The 19,816-nt window shown below is 44.5% G+C and overlaps 1 protein-coding gene across 1 annotated transcript in view; it reads left to right on the top strand.

Moving 5' to 3' along the window:
* Nucleotides 1-13,910, top strand: part of LOC106610487 (protein TANC2-like) — a gene marked incomplete at its 5' end in the record, with an annotated part of 120,141 nt that extends 106,231 nt beyond the window's left edge. The window contains 4 exons of the mRNA XM_045724542.2: nt 1,533-1,624; nt 6,183-6,329; nt 6,906-7,006; nt 7,266-13,910. Coding sequence (XP_045580498.2) covers nt 1,533-1,624; nt 6,183-6,329; nt 6,906-7,006; nt 7,266-9,645 — 2,720 coding nt within the window. The remainder of the gene's footprint in view (nt 1-1,532; nt 1,625-6,182; nt 6,330-6,905; nt 7,007-7,265) is intronic.
* Nucleotides 13,911-19,816: the final 5,906 nt, after the last annotated feature.

Raw genomic sequence — 19,816 nt, 5'->3', positions numbered from 1 at the left:
CATCTTGTCCTCATGCATGAAGGCCACCCACCGTGTCCTCATGCAAGAAGGCCACCCACCTTGTCCTCATGCAGGAATCTCACCCTGTCTTAATGCAAGAAGGCCACCCACCTTGTCCTCATGCAAGAAGGCCACCCACCTTGTCCTCATGCAAGAAGGCCACTCACCTTGTCCTCATGCAAGAAGGCCACCCACCTTGTCCTCATGCAAGAAGGCCACCCACCTTGTCCTCATGCAAGAAGGCCACCCACCTTGTCCTCATGCAAGAAGGCCACCCACCTTGTCCTCATGCAAGAAGGCCACCCACCTTGTCCTCATGCAAGAAGGCTCACCCAACTTGTCATCATGCAAGAAGGCCAACCACCGTGTCCTCATGCAAGAAGCCCACCCACCTTGTCCTCATGCAAGAAGCTCACCCACCTTGTCTTAATGCAAGAAGGCCACGCACCTTATCCTCATACAGGAGGCCCACCCACCTTGTCCTCATGCAAGAAGCCCACCCACCTTGTCCTCATGCAAGAAGCCCACCCACCTTGTCCTCATGCAAGAAGCCCACCCACCTTGTCCTCATGCAAGAAGGCCACTCACCTTGTCCTCATGCAAGGAGGCCCACCCACCTTGTCCTCATGCAAGAAGCCCACCCACCTTGTCCTCACGCAAGAAGGCCACCCACCTTGTCCTCATGCAAGAAGGCCACCCACCTTGTCCTCTTGCAAGAAGGCCACCCACCTTGTCCTCATGCAAGAAGGCCACCCACCTTGTCCTCATGCAAGAAGGCCACCCACCTTGTCCTCATGCAAGAAGCCCACCCACCTTGTACTCACGCAAGAAGGCCACCCACCTTGTCCTCATGCAAGAAGGCCACCCACCTTCTCCTCATGCAAGAAGGCCACCCACCTTGTCCTCTTGCAAGAAGGCCACCCACCTTGTCCTCTTGCAAGAAGGCCACCCACCTTGTCCTCATGCAAGAAGGCCACCCACCTTGTCCTCATGCAAAAAGCAGACCCACCTTGTCCTCATGCAAAAAGCAGACCCACCGTGTCCTCGTCTCTCCAATCAATGTGTAAATGTGTTTCAAGTGTTGCTTTTGCAGAGAGATACTGTATGATAAGTTATCCTAGTTAGATTAATATTTTCTGCGATGATTCCGTCTGTGCTGACTGTCAGTTGAGGGATGAGCGTCGCGTAGGAGTGACACCACCTGACGTAAGGCAATTAGTTAGATTGGGAGTGACTCAGCCTTTACCAGCTGCATAATTTAGTGTTTTGATATATCATATTTCTACCCCTTTGGCTTGTGGCTATTGATTGATAAGGCTGGACTTTTGTCCCAACAGTGCACTCCTTTATCTGGATCAATAGATGTTAGAGAGAGAATAGCGTAATTTTCTCTGCAGTGGACAAACGTCTGTCTATCTCTGTCATTCCTGCCACTTTGTTGTTGTTGTCACTTGTTTTTGTTACTGTGTTTACTGTGACTCCAAAACAACATGTTTTTATCGTTCCCTGCTTTCTCATCCTGTGTTCTTCAGGTCCAGCCACATGGGCCATGGCTACCTCCAAACCTGACATCATGATCATCCTACTGAGTAAGCTGATTGAGGAGGGAGACAGCTTCTATAAGGTGAGATCAGGAGGCCCTACCCTAATCTGAGGAAGGACTGTCACCTGTTGTTGGACAATATTCATACATATAAGAAAGAAAATATATACAGTACCAGTCAAAAGTTTGGACACTCCTACTCATTCAAGGGTTTTTCTTTATTTGTACTATTTTCTACATTGTACAATAATAGTGAAGACATCAACATTATGAAATAACACATACGGAATCATGTAGTAACCAAAAAAGTGTTAAACAAATCAAAATATATGTTATATTTGAGATTCTTCAAAGTAGCCAACCTTTGCCTTGATGACAGCACTGCACACTCTTGGCATTCTCTCAACCAGCTTCATGAGTTAGTCACATGGAATGCATTTTAATTAGCAGGAGTGCCTCGTTAAAAGTTAATTTGTGGAATTTCTTTCCTTAATGCATTTGAGCCAATCAATTGTGTTGTGACAAGGTAGGGGTGGTGTACAGAAGAAGGACATTAGACCTGTGGAAATCTGTCCTTTGGTCTGAGGAGTCAAAATTGTCGATTTTTGGTTTCAACCACTGTGGCTTTGTGAGATGCAGAGTTGGTGAATGGATGATCTCTGCATGTGTGGCTCCTACCGTGAAGCATGGAGGAGGAGGTGTGGGGGTGCTTTGCTGGTGACGCTGTCTGTGATTTATTTAGAATTCAAGGCACATTTAACCAGCATGGCTACCACAGCATTCTGCAGCGATACGCCATCTCATCTGGTTTGCGCTTAGTGGGACTATCATTTGTTTTTTCAACAGGACAATGACCCAAAACACACCTCCAGGCTGTGTAAGGGCTATTTGTGACTCACCACCTGGATTTGGTCTTATGTAGCAATGGGGAAGTAATTCTGCTTTGAAAGCTGATCAACTTGTAAACTCACTTTTGAGAAAATCACCTTTGAATGTGATCACCTTTGAAGTGAAGAGCTGTTCTTTGTCTACACCCATTCAGCATCCTTCACATCTTCTTAAGCTTTAGCCCCACCCATCTCGTTTCGCTCTCGGAGCGCACACTTGACGCTCTGGCCGATGATTTGTTTACCTCTGAATAACATGAAAACAGCCTAACCAGCTCTGCTGGCAACAATTTCATTCCGCTTTTTTGCAGACTGACACCGGCCATATTCAACAGATGTTGTACACACATCACATAATGTTAGCTAACGAGCCAGACAGCTAACGTTAGCTAGTTAAACAACAATGAACAGAGCCAACAATGCTGCTGTGCTGGGAGCTAACCAACCATGTTCAATGTTAGCTAGCTAACATTAGGCTCTAACTAGAACAGCAAATGGCTCATGGAAACAAATAATAATGTCAGTTAGGGAGCCAGACAGCTAACGTTAGCTAGCTAGCTAACAGTACACTTTAGCTTAAGACATATAGCTAGCTAGCTAGGTAAACAATGTACCTAGCTAGGTAAACAAAGTGTAAGTTCACACACATCACGTAACATTAGCTAACGTGCCAGCCAGCTATTGTTAGCTAGTTAAACAACAATGAACAGAGCCAACAATGCCACAGTGCTGGGAGCTAACCAACCATGTTCAGTGTTAGCTAGCTAACATTAGGCTCTAACTAGAACAGCACACGGCTCTGGGAAACGAATAATAACATCAGCTCGGGAGCCAGTCAGATAATGTTAGCTAGCTAGCTAACAGTACACTTTAGCTTGAAATGAAACCACTTTCTGTCAAAATTAGGAAACGTGTAATATCTGAAAATGTAGCTAGCTAACGCTAGACTAACTTACCTGTATACATCATCATGCATGATGGACGTGTCTCCCTGTCAGGAATGCCACGGTTGCCCTTAGTTTGAAGATGTAATCCAGAGACAGGTGTTTTCTCCATTTCTTTAGCTATCATACTCTAATTCCACTGATTTCAAAACTTGATCCTCCAGAAAGTGGAGAGCAACACTTATGCAGCTCCACTACACAATACATTTTAAAAAGACGCGTTTGATAGGATTACCAACAAAGACTGACGAGCTCAAATAGACAGAAGCCTTCTATGGCAGACCAGTTCTCTCTCCTCTCTTGGCATGTCCAGCCCACTCATTATCTCAGCCAATCATGGGTAGTGGGAGGGTTGCTCACTTTTTCTGTGGTGTAACAAACAAGGCTTGTAATTTAACAGATGGCATACAAGTTTGTTATTAAGGCACATGAAAGTTCACATGTTCGAGAACGCATTCCTGCCAAAAAAGGCATTTTGATAAAAACATTTTTTTTAACGTTCAAACTGCTCTCCTGTGAAGTTGTGACTTGTGACATTCACCTAGTTTCCTGAATCGGGTCACATTTGACCAAGAAGAAGAGTGATGGTGTTGCATCAGCTGACCTGGCCTCCACAATCACCCGACCTCAAACCAATTGAAATGGTTTGGGATGAGTTGGACGGCAGAGTGAAGGAAATGGAGCGAACAAGTGCTCAGCATATGTGGGAACTCCTTCAAAACTGTTGAAAAATAATTCCTCTTGAAGCTGGTTGAGAGAATACCCAGAGTTTGCAAAGCTGTCATCAAGGGTGGCTACTTTGAAGAATATAAAATAAACACTTTTTTGGTTACAAAACTCAGCAAAAAAAGAAATGTCTCCTTTTCAGGACCCTGTCTTTCAAAGATAATTCATTAAAATCCAAATAACTTCATAGATCTTCATTGTAAAGGGTTTAAACACTGTTTCCCATGCTTGTTCAATGAACCATAAACAATTAATGAACATGCACCTGTGGAATGGTCGTTAAGACACTTACAGCTTACAGACGCTAGGCAATTAAGGTCACAATTATGAAAACTTAGGACACTAAAGAGGCCTTTCTACTGACTCTGAAAAACACCAAAAGAAATATGCCCAGGGCCCCTACTCATCTGCATGAACGTGCCTTAGGCATGTTGCAAGGAGGCATGAGGACTGCAAATGTGGCCAGGGCAATAAATTGCAATGTCCGTACTGTGAGATGCCTAAGACAGCGCTACAGGGAGACAGGACAGACAGCTGATTGTCCTCGCAGTGGCAGACCACGTGTAACAACACCTGCACAGGATCAGTACATCCGAACATCACACCTGCGGGACAGGTACAGGATGGCAACAAAAACTGCCCGAGTTACACCAGGAACGCCCAAGCCCTCCATCAGTGCTCAGACTGTCCGCAATAGGCTGAGAGAGGCTGGACTGGGGGCTTGTTGGCCTGTTGTAAGGCAGGTCCTCACCAGACATCGCCGCCTATGGGCACAAACCCACCGTTGCTGGACCAGACAGGACTGGCAAAAAGTGCTCTTCACTGACGCGTCGTGGTTTTGTCTCACCAGGGGTGATGGTCAGATTTGCGTTTTATCGTCAAAGGAATGAGCATTACACCTAGGCCTGTACTCTGGAGTGGGATCCATTTGGAGGTGGAGGATCCGTCGTGGTCTGGGGTGATGTGTCACAGCATCACCACACTGAGCTTGTTGTCATTGCAGGCAATCTCAACGCTGTGCATAACATTTATATTTTAGTCATTTAGCAGACACTCTTATCCAGAGCGAATTACAGTAGTGAATGCATACATTTCATGCATTTTTTTTTGTACTGGCCCCCCGTGGGAATCGAACCCACAACCCTGGCATTGCACACACCATGCTGGCGTTGCAAACACCATGCTCTACCAACTGAGCCACAGGGAAGACATCCTCCTCCCTCATGTGGTACCTTTCCTGCAGGCTCATCCTGACATGGCCCTCCAGCATGACAATGCCACCAGCCATACTGCTCGTTCTGTGTGTGATTTCCTGCAAGACAGGAATGTCAGTATTCTGCCATGGCCAGCGAAGAGCCCGGATCTCAATCCCATTGAGCACATCTGGGATCTGTTGGATCGGAGGGTGAGAGCTAGGGCCATTCCCCCCAGAAATGTCCGGGAACTTGCAGGTGCCTTGGTGGAAGAGTGGGGTAACATCTCCCAGCAAGAACTGGCAAATCTGGTGCGGTCCATGAGGAGGAGATGCACTGTAGTACTTAATGCAGCTGGTGGCCACACCAGATACTGACTGTTACTTGTGATTTTCACCCCCCCTTTTTTCAGGGATACATTATTAAATTTCTGTTAGTCACATGTCTGTGGAACTTGTTCAGTTTATGTTTCAGTTGTTGAATCTTGTTATGTTCATACAAATATTTACACATGTTAAGTTTGCTGAAAATAAACGCAGTTGACAGTGAGAGGACGTTTCTTTTTTTGCTGAGTTTACATGATTTCATATGTGTTATTTCATAGTTTGGGTGTCTTCACTATTATTCTACAATGTAGAAAATAGTAACAATAAAGAAAAACCTTTGAATGAGTATGTGTGCCCAAACTTTTGACAGGTACTGTATATACAGTATACACATCCAAGAAAGAACCTGTGATCTAATCAAACTATTTGCAATGCTTTTGTCTACACTTTTGACAGATTTATTTATCCTCAAGCGTTTACAGATTTATTTTAATGGTCAATAAGAGCTATATGTTGTCTGTCTTGTATGAATAACATGTTGTGTGTGTCGGTGTATTCAACAGAAAGGGAAAGTAAAGGAGGCAGCACAGCGCTATCAGTACGCCCTCAAAAAGTTCCCCCGTGAAGGCTTCAGTGTGGACCTAAAGACTTTCAGGGAGCTCAAAGTGTCCATCTTACTCAATCTGTCCCGATGTCGGAGGAAACTGAACGTGAGTTGGTGGGCTCTGACCATGGATCCATCCCAAATGGCAACCTATTCTCTATATAGTCCACTACTTTTGACCTAGGCCCAGATGCACTATATACAGAATAGGGTACCATTTGAGACACAACCATGTATAGTATATTATCAATACATGCATTCCAGAGTAATACATAGTAGTAACTAATAGTGACAGTACTGGATATTACCTATATTGTCCTCAGTATCTGACTCAGGGAGGTAAAAGTACTGGATAGTACCTCTATTGTCCTCAGTATCTGACTCATGGAGGTAACAGTACTGGATAGTACCTCTATTGTCCTCAGTATCTGACTCATGGATGTAACAGTACTTGATATTACCTCAGTATCTGACTCATGGAGGTAACAGTACTGGATAGTACCTCTATTGTCCTCAGTATCTGACTCATGGATGTAACAGTACTTGATATTACCTCAGTATCTGACTCATGGAGGTAACAGTACTGGATAGTACCTCAGTATCTGACTCATGGATGTAACAGTACTGGATAGTACCTCTATTGTCGGTATCTGACTCATGGATCACTTGTTATTTCATTCAGGACTTTGGGATGGCTGAGGAGTTTGCTACAAAGGCACTTGAATTGAAACCAAAATCATACGAAGCGTACTATGCCAGAGCCCGAGCCAAGCGTAGCAGCAGGTAACCTTCTATTTACATCCCTGCTTCCCTTCCACTGTAGAACCGTTGACATATTCTGCTCTGATCTCATATTTTTCAGTCTCTCATCATAAGATTTTCCTCCTTTTTTGTGACCAATAGTTTTTTCCTTAGTTTATTCATTTTCACAGCCGTGTTTTATAAAATAAATAAAATCATTAAAAAACACTTAATGTAAGAATACAAACCTTACCTCAGTTCCAACCCTGTTGCATTTTCCCACTCCTGCCTGTCTCTGCAGGCAGTTCCCTGAGGCCTTGGAGGACCTGAATGAAGCAATGAAGCAGAGCCCCAACCACCCTGAGATCCAGCGCCTCCTGCAGCGGGTAGAGGAGGAGTGTCGACAGCTTACCCAGGAGGAGGAGGACGCACAGAAGCTGGAGCCTCCCCCATCTCCTCCCCCCTCGCCTCCCCCAGATGGGGGGGAGGAGGAGGAGGAGATGTCCCTGTCCTCCCTCCCACTCCCCCTGGAGCTCCCCCCTCCCCCGGAGCCTCGGCTGGAGGACATGGAGCCGGTCCAGGATCTGTTTGAGGACGAGGACTATCTGGAGCAGGAGGCCATGTCTATGGTGAGTATGGGTTCTATGGGTCTGGCCCTCGAGAGGGAGCTCTGCTCCAACCCCTCCAGCCTGCCTATCATCCAGAGCCCCCCTCTTTCTCCAACCATCCACCAGCACCCCTACCACCAGGACCAGGCCTACCTGTCAGGGGGCTCCCCCATGGGCCAGGCTTACGTCTACGACCACCCCAGCCCCACCTCCATGTCATCCCCCGGCATCCAGAACTACCAGCTGCCGTCGCCCCCCTCAATGTCCCCCACGCACCACAACTCCCCCTACCGACACAGCCCTCCGCAGGCCTCCCCGGTGCACCAGACCACTTACCGCTTCAGCCCCCCGCCCAATGGAGGAGGGGGACAAGGGATGGACCACGGATACCAGAGCCCCCCGCTATCCCCTCTGCGTCGGGGTGGGGTACAGAGCCAGTACAGAGCCAGTCCCCCGGTGGAGAGTGTGTGTCTGTACAGGTCCCAGTCAGGGTCTCCGGTGCGCTACCAGCAGGAGCAGCCTACCCTTTCAAAGATGAGCAGCCAGAGGTCCTTCCAGCAGAGCTCACAGCCTTCCCTGCATAATCAGGCCTCCCTGCACCACCAGGCCTCCCTGCACCACCAGGCCTCTCTGCACCACGACACCCTCCAGACCCACCAGCACCACCAGGCCCAACTGAACCACCAGGTCTCCCAACAGCACCACCAGGCCCAACTACACCACCAGGCCTCCCAACACCACCAGGACTCCCTGCATCACCAGGCTCAACAGCACCACCAGGCACAGGGCCTGCGCCTTCAGCCCTCCATGGCCCAGATTGTTCGCACCAATCAGCCCAGCAACACATACGGCCAGATGGGTCACCCCATGCGTTACCAGGGGGCCTCCATGGATGTGCCGATGGAGAGCCAGAGCCGGTTGATGTACCAGCCCTCCCTGGATGGTCGCTCCATGCCCCAGTCCAGCCTCTCAGCTGGGGCCCTCTGTCAGCACGGGGGCCGGGGAGGGGTCATAGAGGGCCTGATGAAGGATGAGCTACCCCAGCGCCCCTCCTCTGCCTACCGTGCCAGCAGTGGGGGAGGACAAGGGGGCCAGCTCCAGGGAGCTGTCCGCTATAGCCAGACCCCCCAGATTAGCCGCAGCCAATCAGCTGCCTACTACCCTGGTGCCAAGCACGAGCTGGAGCGACAAAACAGTGCCATGCCCCAGTGCCAGCTCGGATCACCAGAGATCGGCCACATGGTGAGGCGGCCCGTCAGTGCCACTACCACGGAGATCAAACCACACATTTCCACTCCCCGGCCCCTCATCCACTCCCAGAGCGCGGGCCTCCGCTTTTCCCCTTCCAGCAACAACATCCCCACAGGGGGCTCTAGCTGTAATCTAGTCCCAGGCTTCAGGCCTTCCTCCTCCATCCAGGGGATGGAGATCCCGCTGCAGGTGGCTTACGAGGGCTACGAAGGCTACGAGGGGTACGAGCGTTCCTGTAACGACGACATCTCCCCAAACTCGCCCTCCCAGGGGGGCGGTGGGGGGCTGTACCAGGGTGAGAGCACCCGCTCACGGACCACGCCCTTCATGGGCATCATAGACAAGACAGCACGGACTCACCAGACTCAATACCTGCAGCAGCCCTCGTCCCAGCGGCCCTGGGCTATGACCTCCATGGACTCTGGCATCAGCCCCACATCGCCCGGCCAACTGGTCCAGCAGGGCTCGTCCTACAGCCCCCCCACCTCGCTGGGGAACTTCGCTTACTACAACAAGACTAACAACGCCCAGAACGGACAACTCCTGGAGGAGGACTACTACCCCCAGCAGCCCCAGCAGCAGCAGTCCTCCCTGGGCAAGCTGGCCAACGGCGCCTCCCGGGGTGGAGGAGGGGACATCCTGGAGAGGGTGAGCCAGGTGCCCACCTACCCAGACGTGAAGGTGGCCAGGACTCTGCCCGTAGCTCAGGCCTACCAGGACAACATGTACCGACAGCTCTCCCGTGATATGTCCCGTGACTCTAGGCAGGGCCCCACCTCCCCCATCAAACCAAAGAGACCTTTCGTGGAGTCGAATGTGTGAATGTACCGTCCACGGCCGGACTGGGCGTGTGAGTGGGAGGGGAGAAAGGGAGGGGGGGGAAGGGAAGGGAGGAAGGGAGGGGAGGGGGGGATGTTGAGTTAAGGCTGCTGACCTTGTTTGACGTTGATGAAGAACACATGATACATAGACAGATTACAGCCCCGCTCACACAGAGAGCAGTTTACAACAGGCCCCGCTCACACAGAGAGCAGTCTACAACAGGCCCCGCTCACACAGAGAGCAGTCTACAACAGGCCCCGCTCACACAGTGAGCAGTCTACAACAGGCCCCACTCACACAGTGAGCAGTCTACAACAGGTCCCACTCACACAGTGAGCAGTCTACAACAGGCCCCACTCACACAGTGAGCAGTCTACAACAGGCCCCACTCACACAGTGAGCAGTCTACAACAGGCCCCACTCACACAGACAGTAGTCTACAACAGAACCCACTCACACAGAGAGCAGTCTACAATAGGCCCCACTCACACAGTGAGCAGTCTACAATAGGCCCCACTCACACAGTGAGCAGTCTACAATAGGCCCCACTCACACAGTGAGCAGTCTACAATAGGCACACACGGGGTAGTAGTCTAGTCATACAGTACATAGAAACTAACACACTGGGGCTAGTCCTGATCAAACACAGGGCCAGTCCTGATCAAACACAGGGCCAGTCCTGATCAAACACAGGGTCAGAGTCCCTAACACTTCCAGGGGGAGGGAGTGGGAGTGAAACTGAGGGCCCTTACCTTACTGTACCTGTGAATTCTCTATCCATCTACCATATGCTATCTTTAAAATACGACTTGTGCTCTTATTCAAGGTTGCTAGACTCTCTGTAATACAATATTAATATGTTCACTACTGTAAATGGGTCAGAAATTACACCGTGAGTGTGCATAGAGAAATTATTATATTTATTATTAAGTTATATAATGTAAATACATATAAAAACATGAATGATTTTCTTTGTGTTCTTTCTGTTTTTAATTATTTTTTAGCCTTCTGTCCTTGTGCTGTCCTTAATAAGTCCTTGCTCCCATCGAGCGCTTTTTCAGCTATACAGCCAGCTGAAACTCATCCAAAACACTCAATCATCCAAGAACTAGGCCGGAGATATCTTTAGTCGATTTAAGGATGAAAAGTGTAAAACTGCAACACAAAAAGTCACAGCATACAAAACACACACACATACTAAGTAGCTAGCATGTTGATAGCAGCTAGCTACATTCATTTCAATAGGAACGGCTAATCCGGTTTAGTCTAGTGACAATATATCTGTAAAAGTAACACAAACGTATGATATGTAAGTGTTAATAAAACAACCAGGAATGTTAATACTTACAGATGATGCCAACTGAAGGGCTATAAAGGACAGGATGATGGTGGATAGAACAGTATATCGTGGTTAGACTGAACACTAAAAAGCAGTAAACAAAAAAATCATTAATTTCATATGAATGGCACTTCTTCTGCAATACAAAGACCATTAGGTGGGTGCAAAGGCAATACATGCTTAATGTGGTCCATGATGCAACAACATGGTTTCAGAATCAACTAGGACAGGGAATGAGGGACATTTAGAAACTTTGAATTACTCACATGTCAAAGGATATTTTCCTAGTTTCTAAATATTAGCTTTGTCATGTTATATTTTTGGTATTTTAATTTAACTTTTTATTACGTTTATATTATTCATAAATGTCTGCACTAAATGCCTGTGAAGTTCTTAACTTAAGGTGCACTTTATGTATTTTTGTTACTTTATCGTTATTGAATGTTACTGATTTTGTATTATTGGAGGTCAGTTGGGGCTTCTGACCAATGATACTGGATTATTACTGATTACTCATTGTCGTAGGAACTCTGATCTACAAAGCAAAGTAGTGAATGACAATATAAAGTGCAAACAATGTTTTTAAATGTCTGAAGATGTATAGACTTTATAGCACATTGTAAAAGCTGCATATACTGGCCATCCCCCTCAACCCAACCCCAGATCCCTTCATAGACAGACGGATCTCATACGCAAGTGGCTTGTGTTCTTTTTTTATCCTTACCACGAGTGAAAATTGTCCTCTTTTGCAGTTTCCTTATAGCTACTATTCAATTAAATCACAGTGTGTGGAACCTATTGACTGACAGTCAATCAGATGGTCCCAAATCCAGTGACAAAGCACTTAACTTCAATGTCAAGGGAAAGTCCTGGAGAGAGAAATGTAAAGGTTGTATTCATGAACGGACTAACATATTTTTATATTTGCCAGGTGAGAGTATAAAAACAATGGGTGTGTGAATGTACTTCAGTCAGATTGAATGCTCAGTCAGTTGCCACTGCTTCATGGACTGCTTCCATTTTGATCTTGTCTGCTATTCAAATGGGTGAATAAAATTATTCAAATGGTTCCCTACCCACAGGATAGCTCATTTGGACAACTTTAAGACCATACTGTATGGGTGAGGAATTGTACTATTCTTTCAAAAAGGACTATAAAAGGACTTTTGAGGTGTTTTGTTTTCCATCTTTCGATGTAAATTAGTTGACTGTAAAATGTAAATTAGTTGGCTGTAAATATTCAGATGCATGTTTTATTATTTTTCCTGATTTCAAACAGAAACACATACAGTATACACAGTGTCCTGAATCTGGTCTGGGATCTGTGATAGACATCTGGGATATACATCTGGTCTGGGATCTTTGATAGACATCTAGATATACATCTGGTCTGGGTTCTGTGATAGACATCTGGGATATACATCTGGGATATACATCTGGGATATACATCTGGGATATACATCTGGTCTGGGTTCTGTGATAGACATCTGGGATATACATCTGGTCTGGGTTCTGTGATAGACATCTGGGATATAGATATGGGATATACATCTGGTCTGGGTTCTGTGATAGACATCTGGGATATAGATCTGGGATATACATCTGGTCTGGGTTCTGTGATAGACATCTGGGATATACATATGGGATATACATCTGGTCTGGAATCTGTGTTAGACATCTGGGATATACATCTGGTCTGGGATCTGGGATAGACATCTGGGAAATACAGTACCAGTCAAAAGTTTGGACACACCTAGTCATTCAAGGGTTTTTCTTTATTTTTACTATTTTCTATATTGTAGGATAGTAGGGAAAACATAAAAACTATGAAATAACACATATGGAATCATGTAGTAACCAAAAAAGTGTTAAACAAATCCGATTCTTCAAAGTAGCCACCCTTTGCCTTGATGACAGCTTTGCACACTCTTGACGTTCTCTCAACCAGCTTCACTTGGAATGTTTTTCCTACAGTCTTGAAGGAGTTCCCACATATGATGAGCACTTATTGTCTGCTTTTCCTTCACTTTGCGGTCCAACTCATCCCAAACCATCTCAATTGGGTTGAGGTCGGGTGATTGTGGAGGCCAGGTCATCTCATGCAGCACTCCATCACTTTCCTTATTGGTCAAATAGCCTTTACACCGCCTGGAGGTGTGTTGGGTCATTGTCCTGTTGAAGAAAAAAATGATAGTCCCACTAAGCGCAAACCAGATGGGACGGTGTATCGCTGCAGAATTCTGTGGTAGCCATGCTGGTTAAGTGTGCCTTGAATTCTAAATAAATAACTGACAGTGTCACCAGCAAAGCACCACCACTCCATAACACCTCCTTCTCTATGCTTCATGGTGGGAACCATACCTTCGGCGATCATCCGTTCACCTACTCTGCGTCTCACAAAGACACGGCGGTTGGAACCAAAAACGAACCTTTGGACATCAGACCAAAGGACAGATTTCGCCCAGTCTAATGTCTATTGCTCGTGTTTCTTGGCCCAAGAAAGTCTCTTCTTATTATTGGTGCCCTTTAGTAGTGGTTTCTTTGCAGTAATTCGACAATGAAGGCCTGATTCACGAAGTCTCTTGTGAACAGTTGAGATGTTGAGAAGTGTGTGTTACTTGAGCTCTGTAAAGCATTTATTTGGGCTGCAATTTCTGAGGCTGGTAACTCTAATGAACTTATCCTCTGCAGCAGAGGTAACTCTGGGTCTTCCTTTCCTGTGGCGGTCCTCATGAGAGCCAGTTTCATCATAGCGCTTGATGGTTTTTGCGACTGCACTTTAAGAAACTTTCAAAGTTCTTGACATTTTCCGGATTGACTGACATTCATTTGAAATGCATTCCAGGTGACGACCTCATGAAGCTGGTTGAGAGAATTCCAAGAGTGTGCAAAGCTGTCATCAAGGCAAAGGGTGGCTTTGAAGAATCTCAAATATAAAATATATTTTGATTTGTTTAACACTTTTTTGGTTACTACATGATTCCATATGTGCTATTTCATAGTTTTGATGTCTTCACTATTATTCTACAAAGTAGAAAATTGTACAAATAAAGAAAAACCCTTGAATGAGTAGGTGTGTCCACACTTTTGACTGGTACTGTACATCTGGGATATACATCTGGGATATACATCTGGTCTGGGATAGACATCTGGGATATACATCTGGGATGTACATCTGGTCTGGGATAGACATGTGGGATATAGATCTGGGAAATACATGTCCGATAGACATCTGGGATAGACATCTGGGATATGCATCTGGGATGTACATCTGGTCTGGGATAGACATGTAGGATATAGATCTGGGAAATACATGTCCGATAGACATCTGGGATAGACATCTGGGATATGCATCTGGTCTGGGATAGACATGTGGGATAGACGTCTGGGATGTACATCTGGGATTGACATTTGGGACAGACATGTGGGATAGACATCTGGGATATACATCTGGGATGTTCATCTGGTCTGGGATAGACATTTGGGATATACATCTGGTCTGGTATAGACATGTGGGATAGACATGTGAGATAGACATGTGGGATATACATCTGGTCTGGGATAGACATGTGGGATATACATGTGGGATAGAAATGTGGGATATACATGTGGGATATACATCTAGTCTGGGATAGACATGTGGGATAGACGTGGGATAGACATCTGGTCTGGGATAGACAGGTGGGATAGACATCTGGGATAGACATGTGGGATAGACATCTGGTCTGGGATAGACATGTGGGATAGATATCTGGTCTGGGATAGACATGTGGGATAGACATCTGGTCTGGGATAGACATGTGGGATAGACATGTGGGATATACATCTGGTCTGGGATAGACATGTGGGATATACATCTGGTCTGGGATTGACATGTGGGATAGACATGTGGGATATACATCTGGTCTGCGATTGACATGTGGGATAGACATGTGGGATATACATCTGGTCTGGGATAGACATGTGGGATATACATGAGGGATAGACATGTGGGATATACATCTGGTCTGGGATAGACATGTGGGATAGAGTAATGAAGCTGTATCCTTTCCACCAAACCTCCAACCAGACAAAACGCAAAACTCTGAAGCGTTCTAGTTTTATTATTTTATTTTATTTAAATGTATTTGCTTGCTGAGCAGAGTTCTTTAGTCTGTAAATGTGAGCTTGCAGAGCGCTGTGATGAAATATTGATTAAAAACTAAAAGAATGTGTTTTTATCTCATGATAACTGATTGTATTCTGTACAGTCAACCCTATGTATTGAAGAATAGCATATTTATAAATGGTTACCAACTGAAAAACATCCTGCATGTCATTTATTTGCTTTGGTCTTTCAGGTGAATGATATGAATAGCTGCATACAGTATCCTGACATTTTTATTGTCAGGGCATTTCTTATTTAGTGTTACATGCCTTAACTTGCCAAGCAAGCATAAACTACTAGTCTGTAGCTTGTGTTGTGGCTAATTTCTGCATTACCAAATGAGGAGAGTTACAAACTTCACACACCAGTCAGAGTTATACTTAAAACTACATCTTTAATAATTAAGATGCTTTTGCAAAAGCACTTGACTTTCAATGATTCGCTATCACTAATGAACCATTGAAAAGTGACTACACAAAAGTACAAAGATCTTTTATAGCCAAGATACACCCCTCTCAATGTACATGACGAACCACAGATCTTAGGAACAGTTCACAAAGGTTAAGTTTTGTATGAAAGATATCTATAAAACATATCAGACAGCAACTGCTGTGTCAACCGTTTTCATTGTATAGACCAGTGTCTGGTCCTCCTACCCCAAACTGGAACCGTCTCTCCCTGGTACGGTATAGAACAGAACCATTAGCTCATCCAATGGCATAAATCAATTGACAACTCTAGATACTCCCATCTCAAGTAAACCACCTCTTGACTCCACTCCTGGACAAGCTCACTGAGGGGAGTGAGCCTCTAGGTTATACACTATCCCAAGATAAGTGCAACATCAGAGGGGACATACAAGGGTCCAGACACTGCCATACACCTTCCCCCAATGCCAAAGGAGGGAGTGACTTGCGCACAGACATTGTGGAGACAAGTAATTGGTTCCTGATAAGTGAAATAAATGATTATAGGTAAATGAGTAAAGAATCCTGTCAAGGATTCTAGGAGTGGTGGTTGGAGTCAGGCGCAGGGAGCAGAGGGTAAGTAATACGTCTTTTATTTCTCCGGCACAAAACGTTCACGCCAAAACAGAATGGCGCGTAATAAGGTAGACCAACCCAAAACACAGGGCAAACAGTCCGGAGAGAAAATAAGGCACCAGCCAGCACATCCAAATAACAAAACAGTGAAATAATCCCGCACAAACCTGGGCGGGCTTGACAGGCTTAAATAAACACAAATCAAGAAATGAAACAGGGAACAGGTGCAACCAATAAGACCAAACAAACAGAAAAGGAAAAAGGGATCAGCGGTGGCTAGTAGACCGGCGACGACGACCGCCGAGCACCACCCGAACAGGCAGGGGAGCCACCTTTGGTGGGATTCGTGACAAATCCACTCTGAAACTCATCTAATTAGTAATTCGTAGTTGATGTAGAATGTATAATGAATAGTTAAAGTACTGAACGTAAGTCCCATAAAGGTCTAGTAGAGGCTGGAGAGGGAGAGAAATGTGTGTGCGTATTAGTGGACCTAAGAGGACCGTAGACATTTGTTCTACCTGACCTAGCAACTTTGAGAGGCTTTGGAGGAAATATGGGAGTAACTCTCAAGGTCTCAGTAATCTCGGGGGGGAAAGCACAGACAGCGCTGGATAGTGATTAACAGTTGTGAGAAGTCCGGGGAGGGATACATTCATCTACTGTTTGTGTGTATGTATGTGCGTAGGTTATCTACTGTTTGTGTGGAGGTGTGTGCGTAAGCGGAGAGAGAGGATAAAATGAACTTCTTTGTCAATGTTGGGCAGAACGTTCTCTGAATAAACCGTACGAACCTTTTGCAGAAAGCTGAATCTTTGCCTAATTATTATTAACCCATTGTCTTACAAACCTTGGGGATTAGTCAAAGCTTATCGATTGTTAATTATTATCATTAGGATAGAAAATTCCTATAACAGTTCCCCATTAATCACGCCATCCCTTCACATGGTTTAACAGATTCATTCACATATGACAAGTATCTCACATAAGCATATTATGCAAATAAAACATCTTAATTATCTATGTTACCCAACTAATTCTGATTCATCCGCCACATTCCCCTCTCAAGGGACTCCGTCCCTTCTAGAGAATCAGAACAGTAAGGTTACACCTTACAAACAGTAGTTGTAGGTTATATGAATTATGTAAAAAAAATACATTATCAAATTTAAAAAGAAAATAAAGAATCAAATCCCTTCAATTTCGAGTACCTTAGCTTCATGTAAGCTTTCTCCCTTCGGAAACTTAGTTTACAACCTTGATTCTACAAGACAGACATGCACATGTTTAATCCCACGGAATAATACATTGTTAAGAAAATACAAAAAGAAAACAGAACATAAAAATGCTCCCTAAGTTACAGGAGAACCAGTGTCTAAACACAGGCCTCATCTCAACAGAAAGGACAGTCATCCCTCTGAGTCCCCTCTCAACTTAAAAGAAAATCACAAGATTTAAGAACATTCATTCACATAGAAAATACATATATTCTACATAATCCAAAAATCATCAAACAATAACTCATTGCATGGGGTTCCTGCACATGACCACAACACTCAGCCTCATTCAAACCCCCAACACATTTTCTGAACACTCTAGCAATTTGTCTGGGAAGGTTATGATACAGTCACCTGCACGAACACAAGAAGAAAAAAAATGCATACAGTTTATGGGATTCAAAGCTATATTTTCCATAGACAGTGAAAAGCACATAATTAATGCATAATGCAGTGCATGCAACAATGGAGTTTAATAAAATAATCTTTAGTTATCTATCACACTCCAATGGATCAGCATAGTATGTTGGAAATGACTATTTCCATCCCAGAAACTAAAATTAGCATATCTTGTTGTACAAATCCAGGTAGTGACTCTTGGTTAAAATAAAATGTATTCCCTTGGTGCCCAATGAACATGACCCAAGACAAGCATCATGATTCCACTATTTATAAGGCAATGCCTATAGATCAAATAGATTAGGATCATTTTCACTCTCCAGATCAGAGTTCAGAGCCTCAACATCTTTAGTTCATAACAATAATCAAAACAATCAATCCCTAATACATTAATTTCTTCACTCATATAGATATTAACATACTCAACTCAATCCTTCAGTTTTAAAAAAATCATTCAATTTCCAAATAAAATCATAATTAGAACCCAGTTAATTATCCAACCAAATTTTTAAAATGACATTGCTCAGTGATTCAAATTGGTCTTATCACTCACTCAAAGTAAAAACTCAATTTAACAAACATCAACATTAGCAGAATGTACATTTATATTAACATCCAGTATAATTATCCCATAATTCTACCATTAACTTTTTTTATCACGATTATTATACAGATCAATATCTCAATGCATTCTTAATCTAAATTACTATAATTTTACATGGAGTAGACCTCTACAATCAACCTGATACCCCAAAAGTCTAAACAGTTTTGGGCACAGTTGACCAACCCCCTCCTCCAGGCACTGATTCTTCTCGCGTTCTTTTCGTTCTTCTTCAGATAGCTTTACAGTTCAAAGTGAATGGCCCATTATAATGTCCCAATTTCAATGTTTCACCTTAGACGCCCATTATGTCTTGTCCATTCGTCAACCAGTATACCAGCAACATAATTGAAGTTTAGAACAGCACCTTTCTCCATGCTCACTCCACATGGACTCCTCTCACACGCCTGAGAGAAACATGAGAGAAAAGCAGTTGATAGCTTAGATCGGATACTGTACGCCAGTTGCTGGCTCGGCCATTTCTCTCGGTAGAAATGATGCGGACAGGGCCATATTCAATGCCTTTGTCTTCTTCTTCAGCCAGTTAGAGGGGGTTTGAGGTACACACACTGTTCGGTCCAATTATCTCTTCCATGCATTAAGATACCGTCTGATGTCACTTTTCATGATAACCTCGAAAGAACAGACCAGAACAACATTTTAGTTCAGTTCATTAACTACATGATAAATTATTACTTTAACCAATTATTCTTAATACAAATGTCTAAACATATTTCAAAGAGAATAACAACACATTCTATTGAAACTATTCTTTCAAATTGGCTTATACTTCCCATCTGTAACGGCTGTTGAATGGAGTAGACCAAGGCGCAGTGTGGTTAGTGCTCATCTTTGAAATGTAATGTAAAAAGAGAACAATTTACAAAATAAACAAAAGACAACAGCCAAACCGTTCTGGCAGGTAACAAATGACTAAACAGAAAATATCTACCCACAAAACCCAAAGGAAAAACATGCTGCCTAAGTATGACTCCCAATCAGCAACAACGAAGTACAGCTGTTCCTGATTGGGAGCCATACCCAGCCGAAACAAAGCAATCCCAAACATAGAAATACAGACATAGAATGCCCACCCAAATCACACCCTGACCAAACCTAAATATAGACATAAAAAGCCTCTCTCAGGTCAGGGCGTGACACCATCACAATTTCAACTTCATCGCAGAGCCAAAAGATCAGGAAGTTAGACCTATAACCTATCGGGAATAGAACAGAACAAACAACACAACAATACACTCCTTCACATATCACTCAAGGTGTGTAAACTTCAATCCAAAACCTCAAAGGCCTGAATCCAAAACCTCAAAGGACTGTATCCTCCCCCATTTCTAACACATAACTCTC

This window comes from Salmo salar, chromosome 01, assembly GCF_965601325.2.
Source record: "Salmo salar chromosome 01, fSalSal1, whole genome shotgun sequence".
In the NCBI taxonomy this organism is placed as follows: domain Eukaryota; kingdom Metazoa; phylum Chordata; class Actinopteri; order Salmoniformes; family Salmonidae; genus Salmo; species Salmo salar.
Note: the sequence above shows the minus strand (reverse complement) of the source record. Positions and strands in the feature narration are given on the sequence as shown.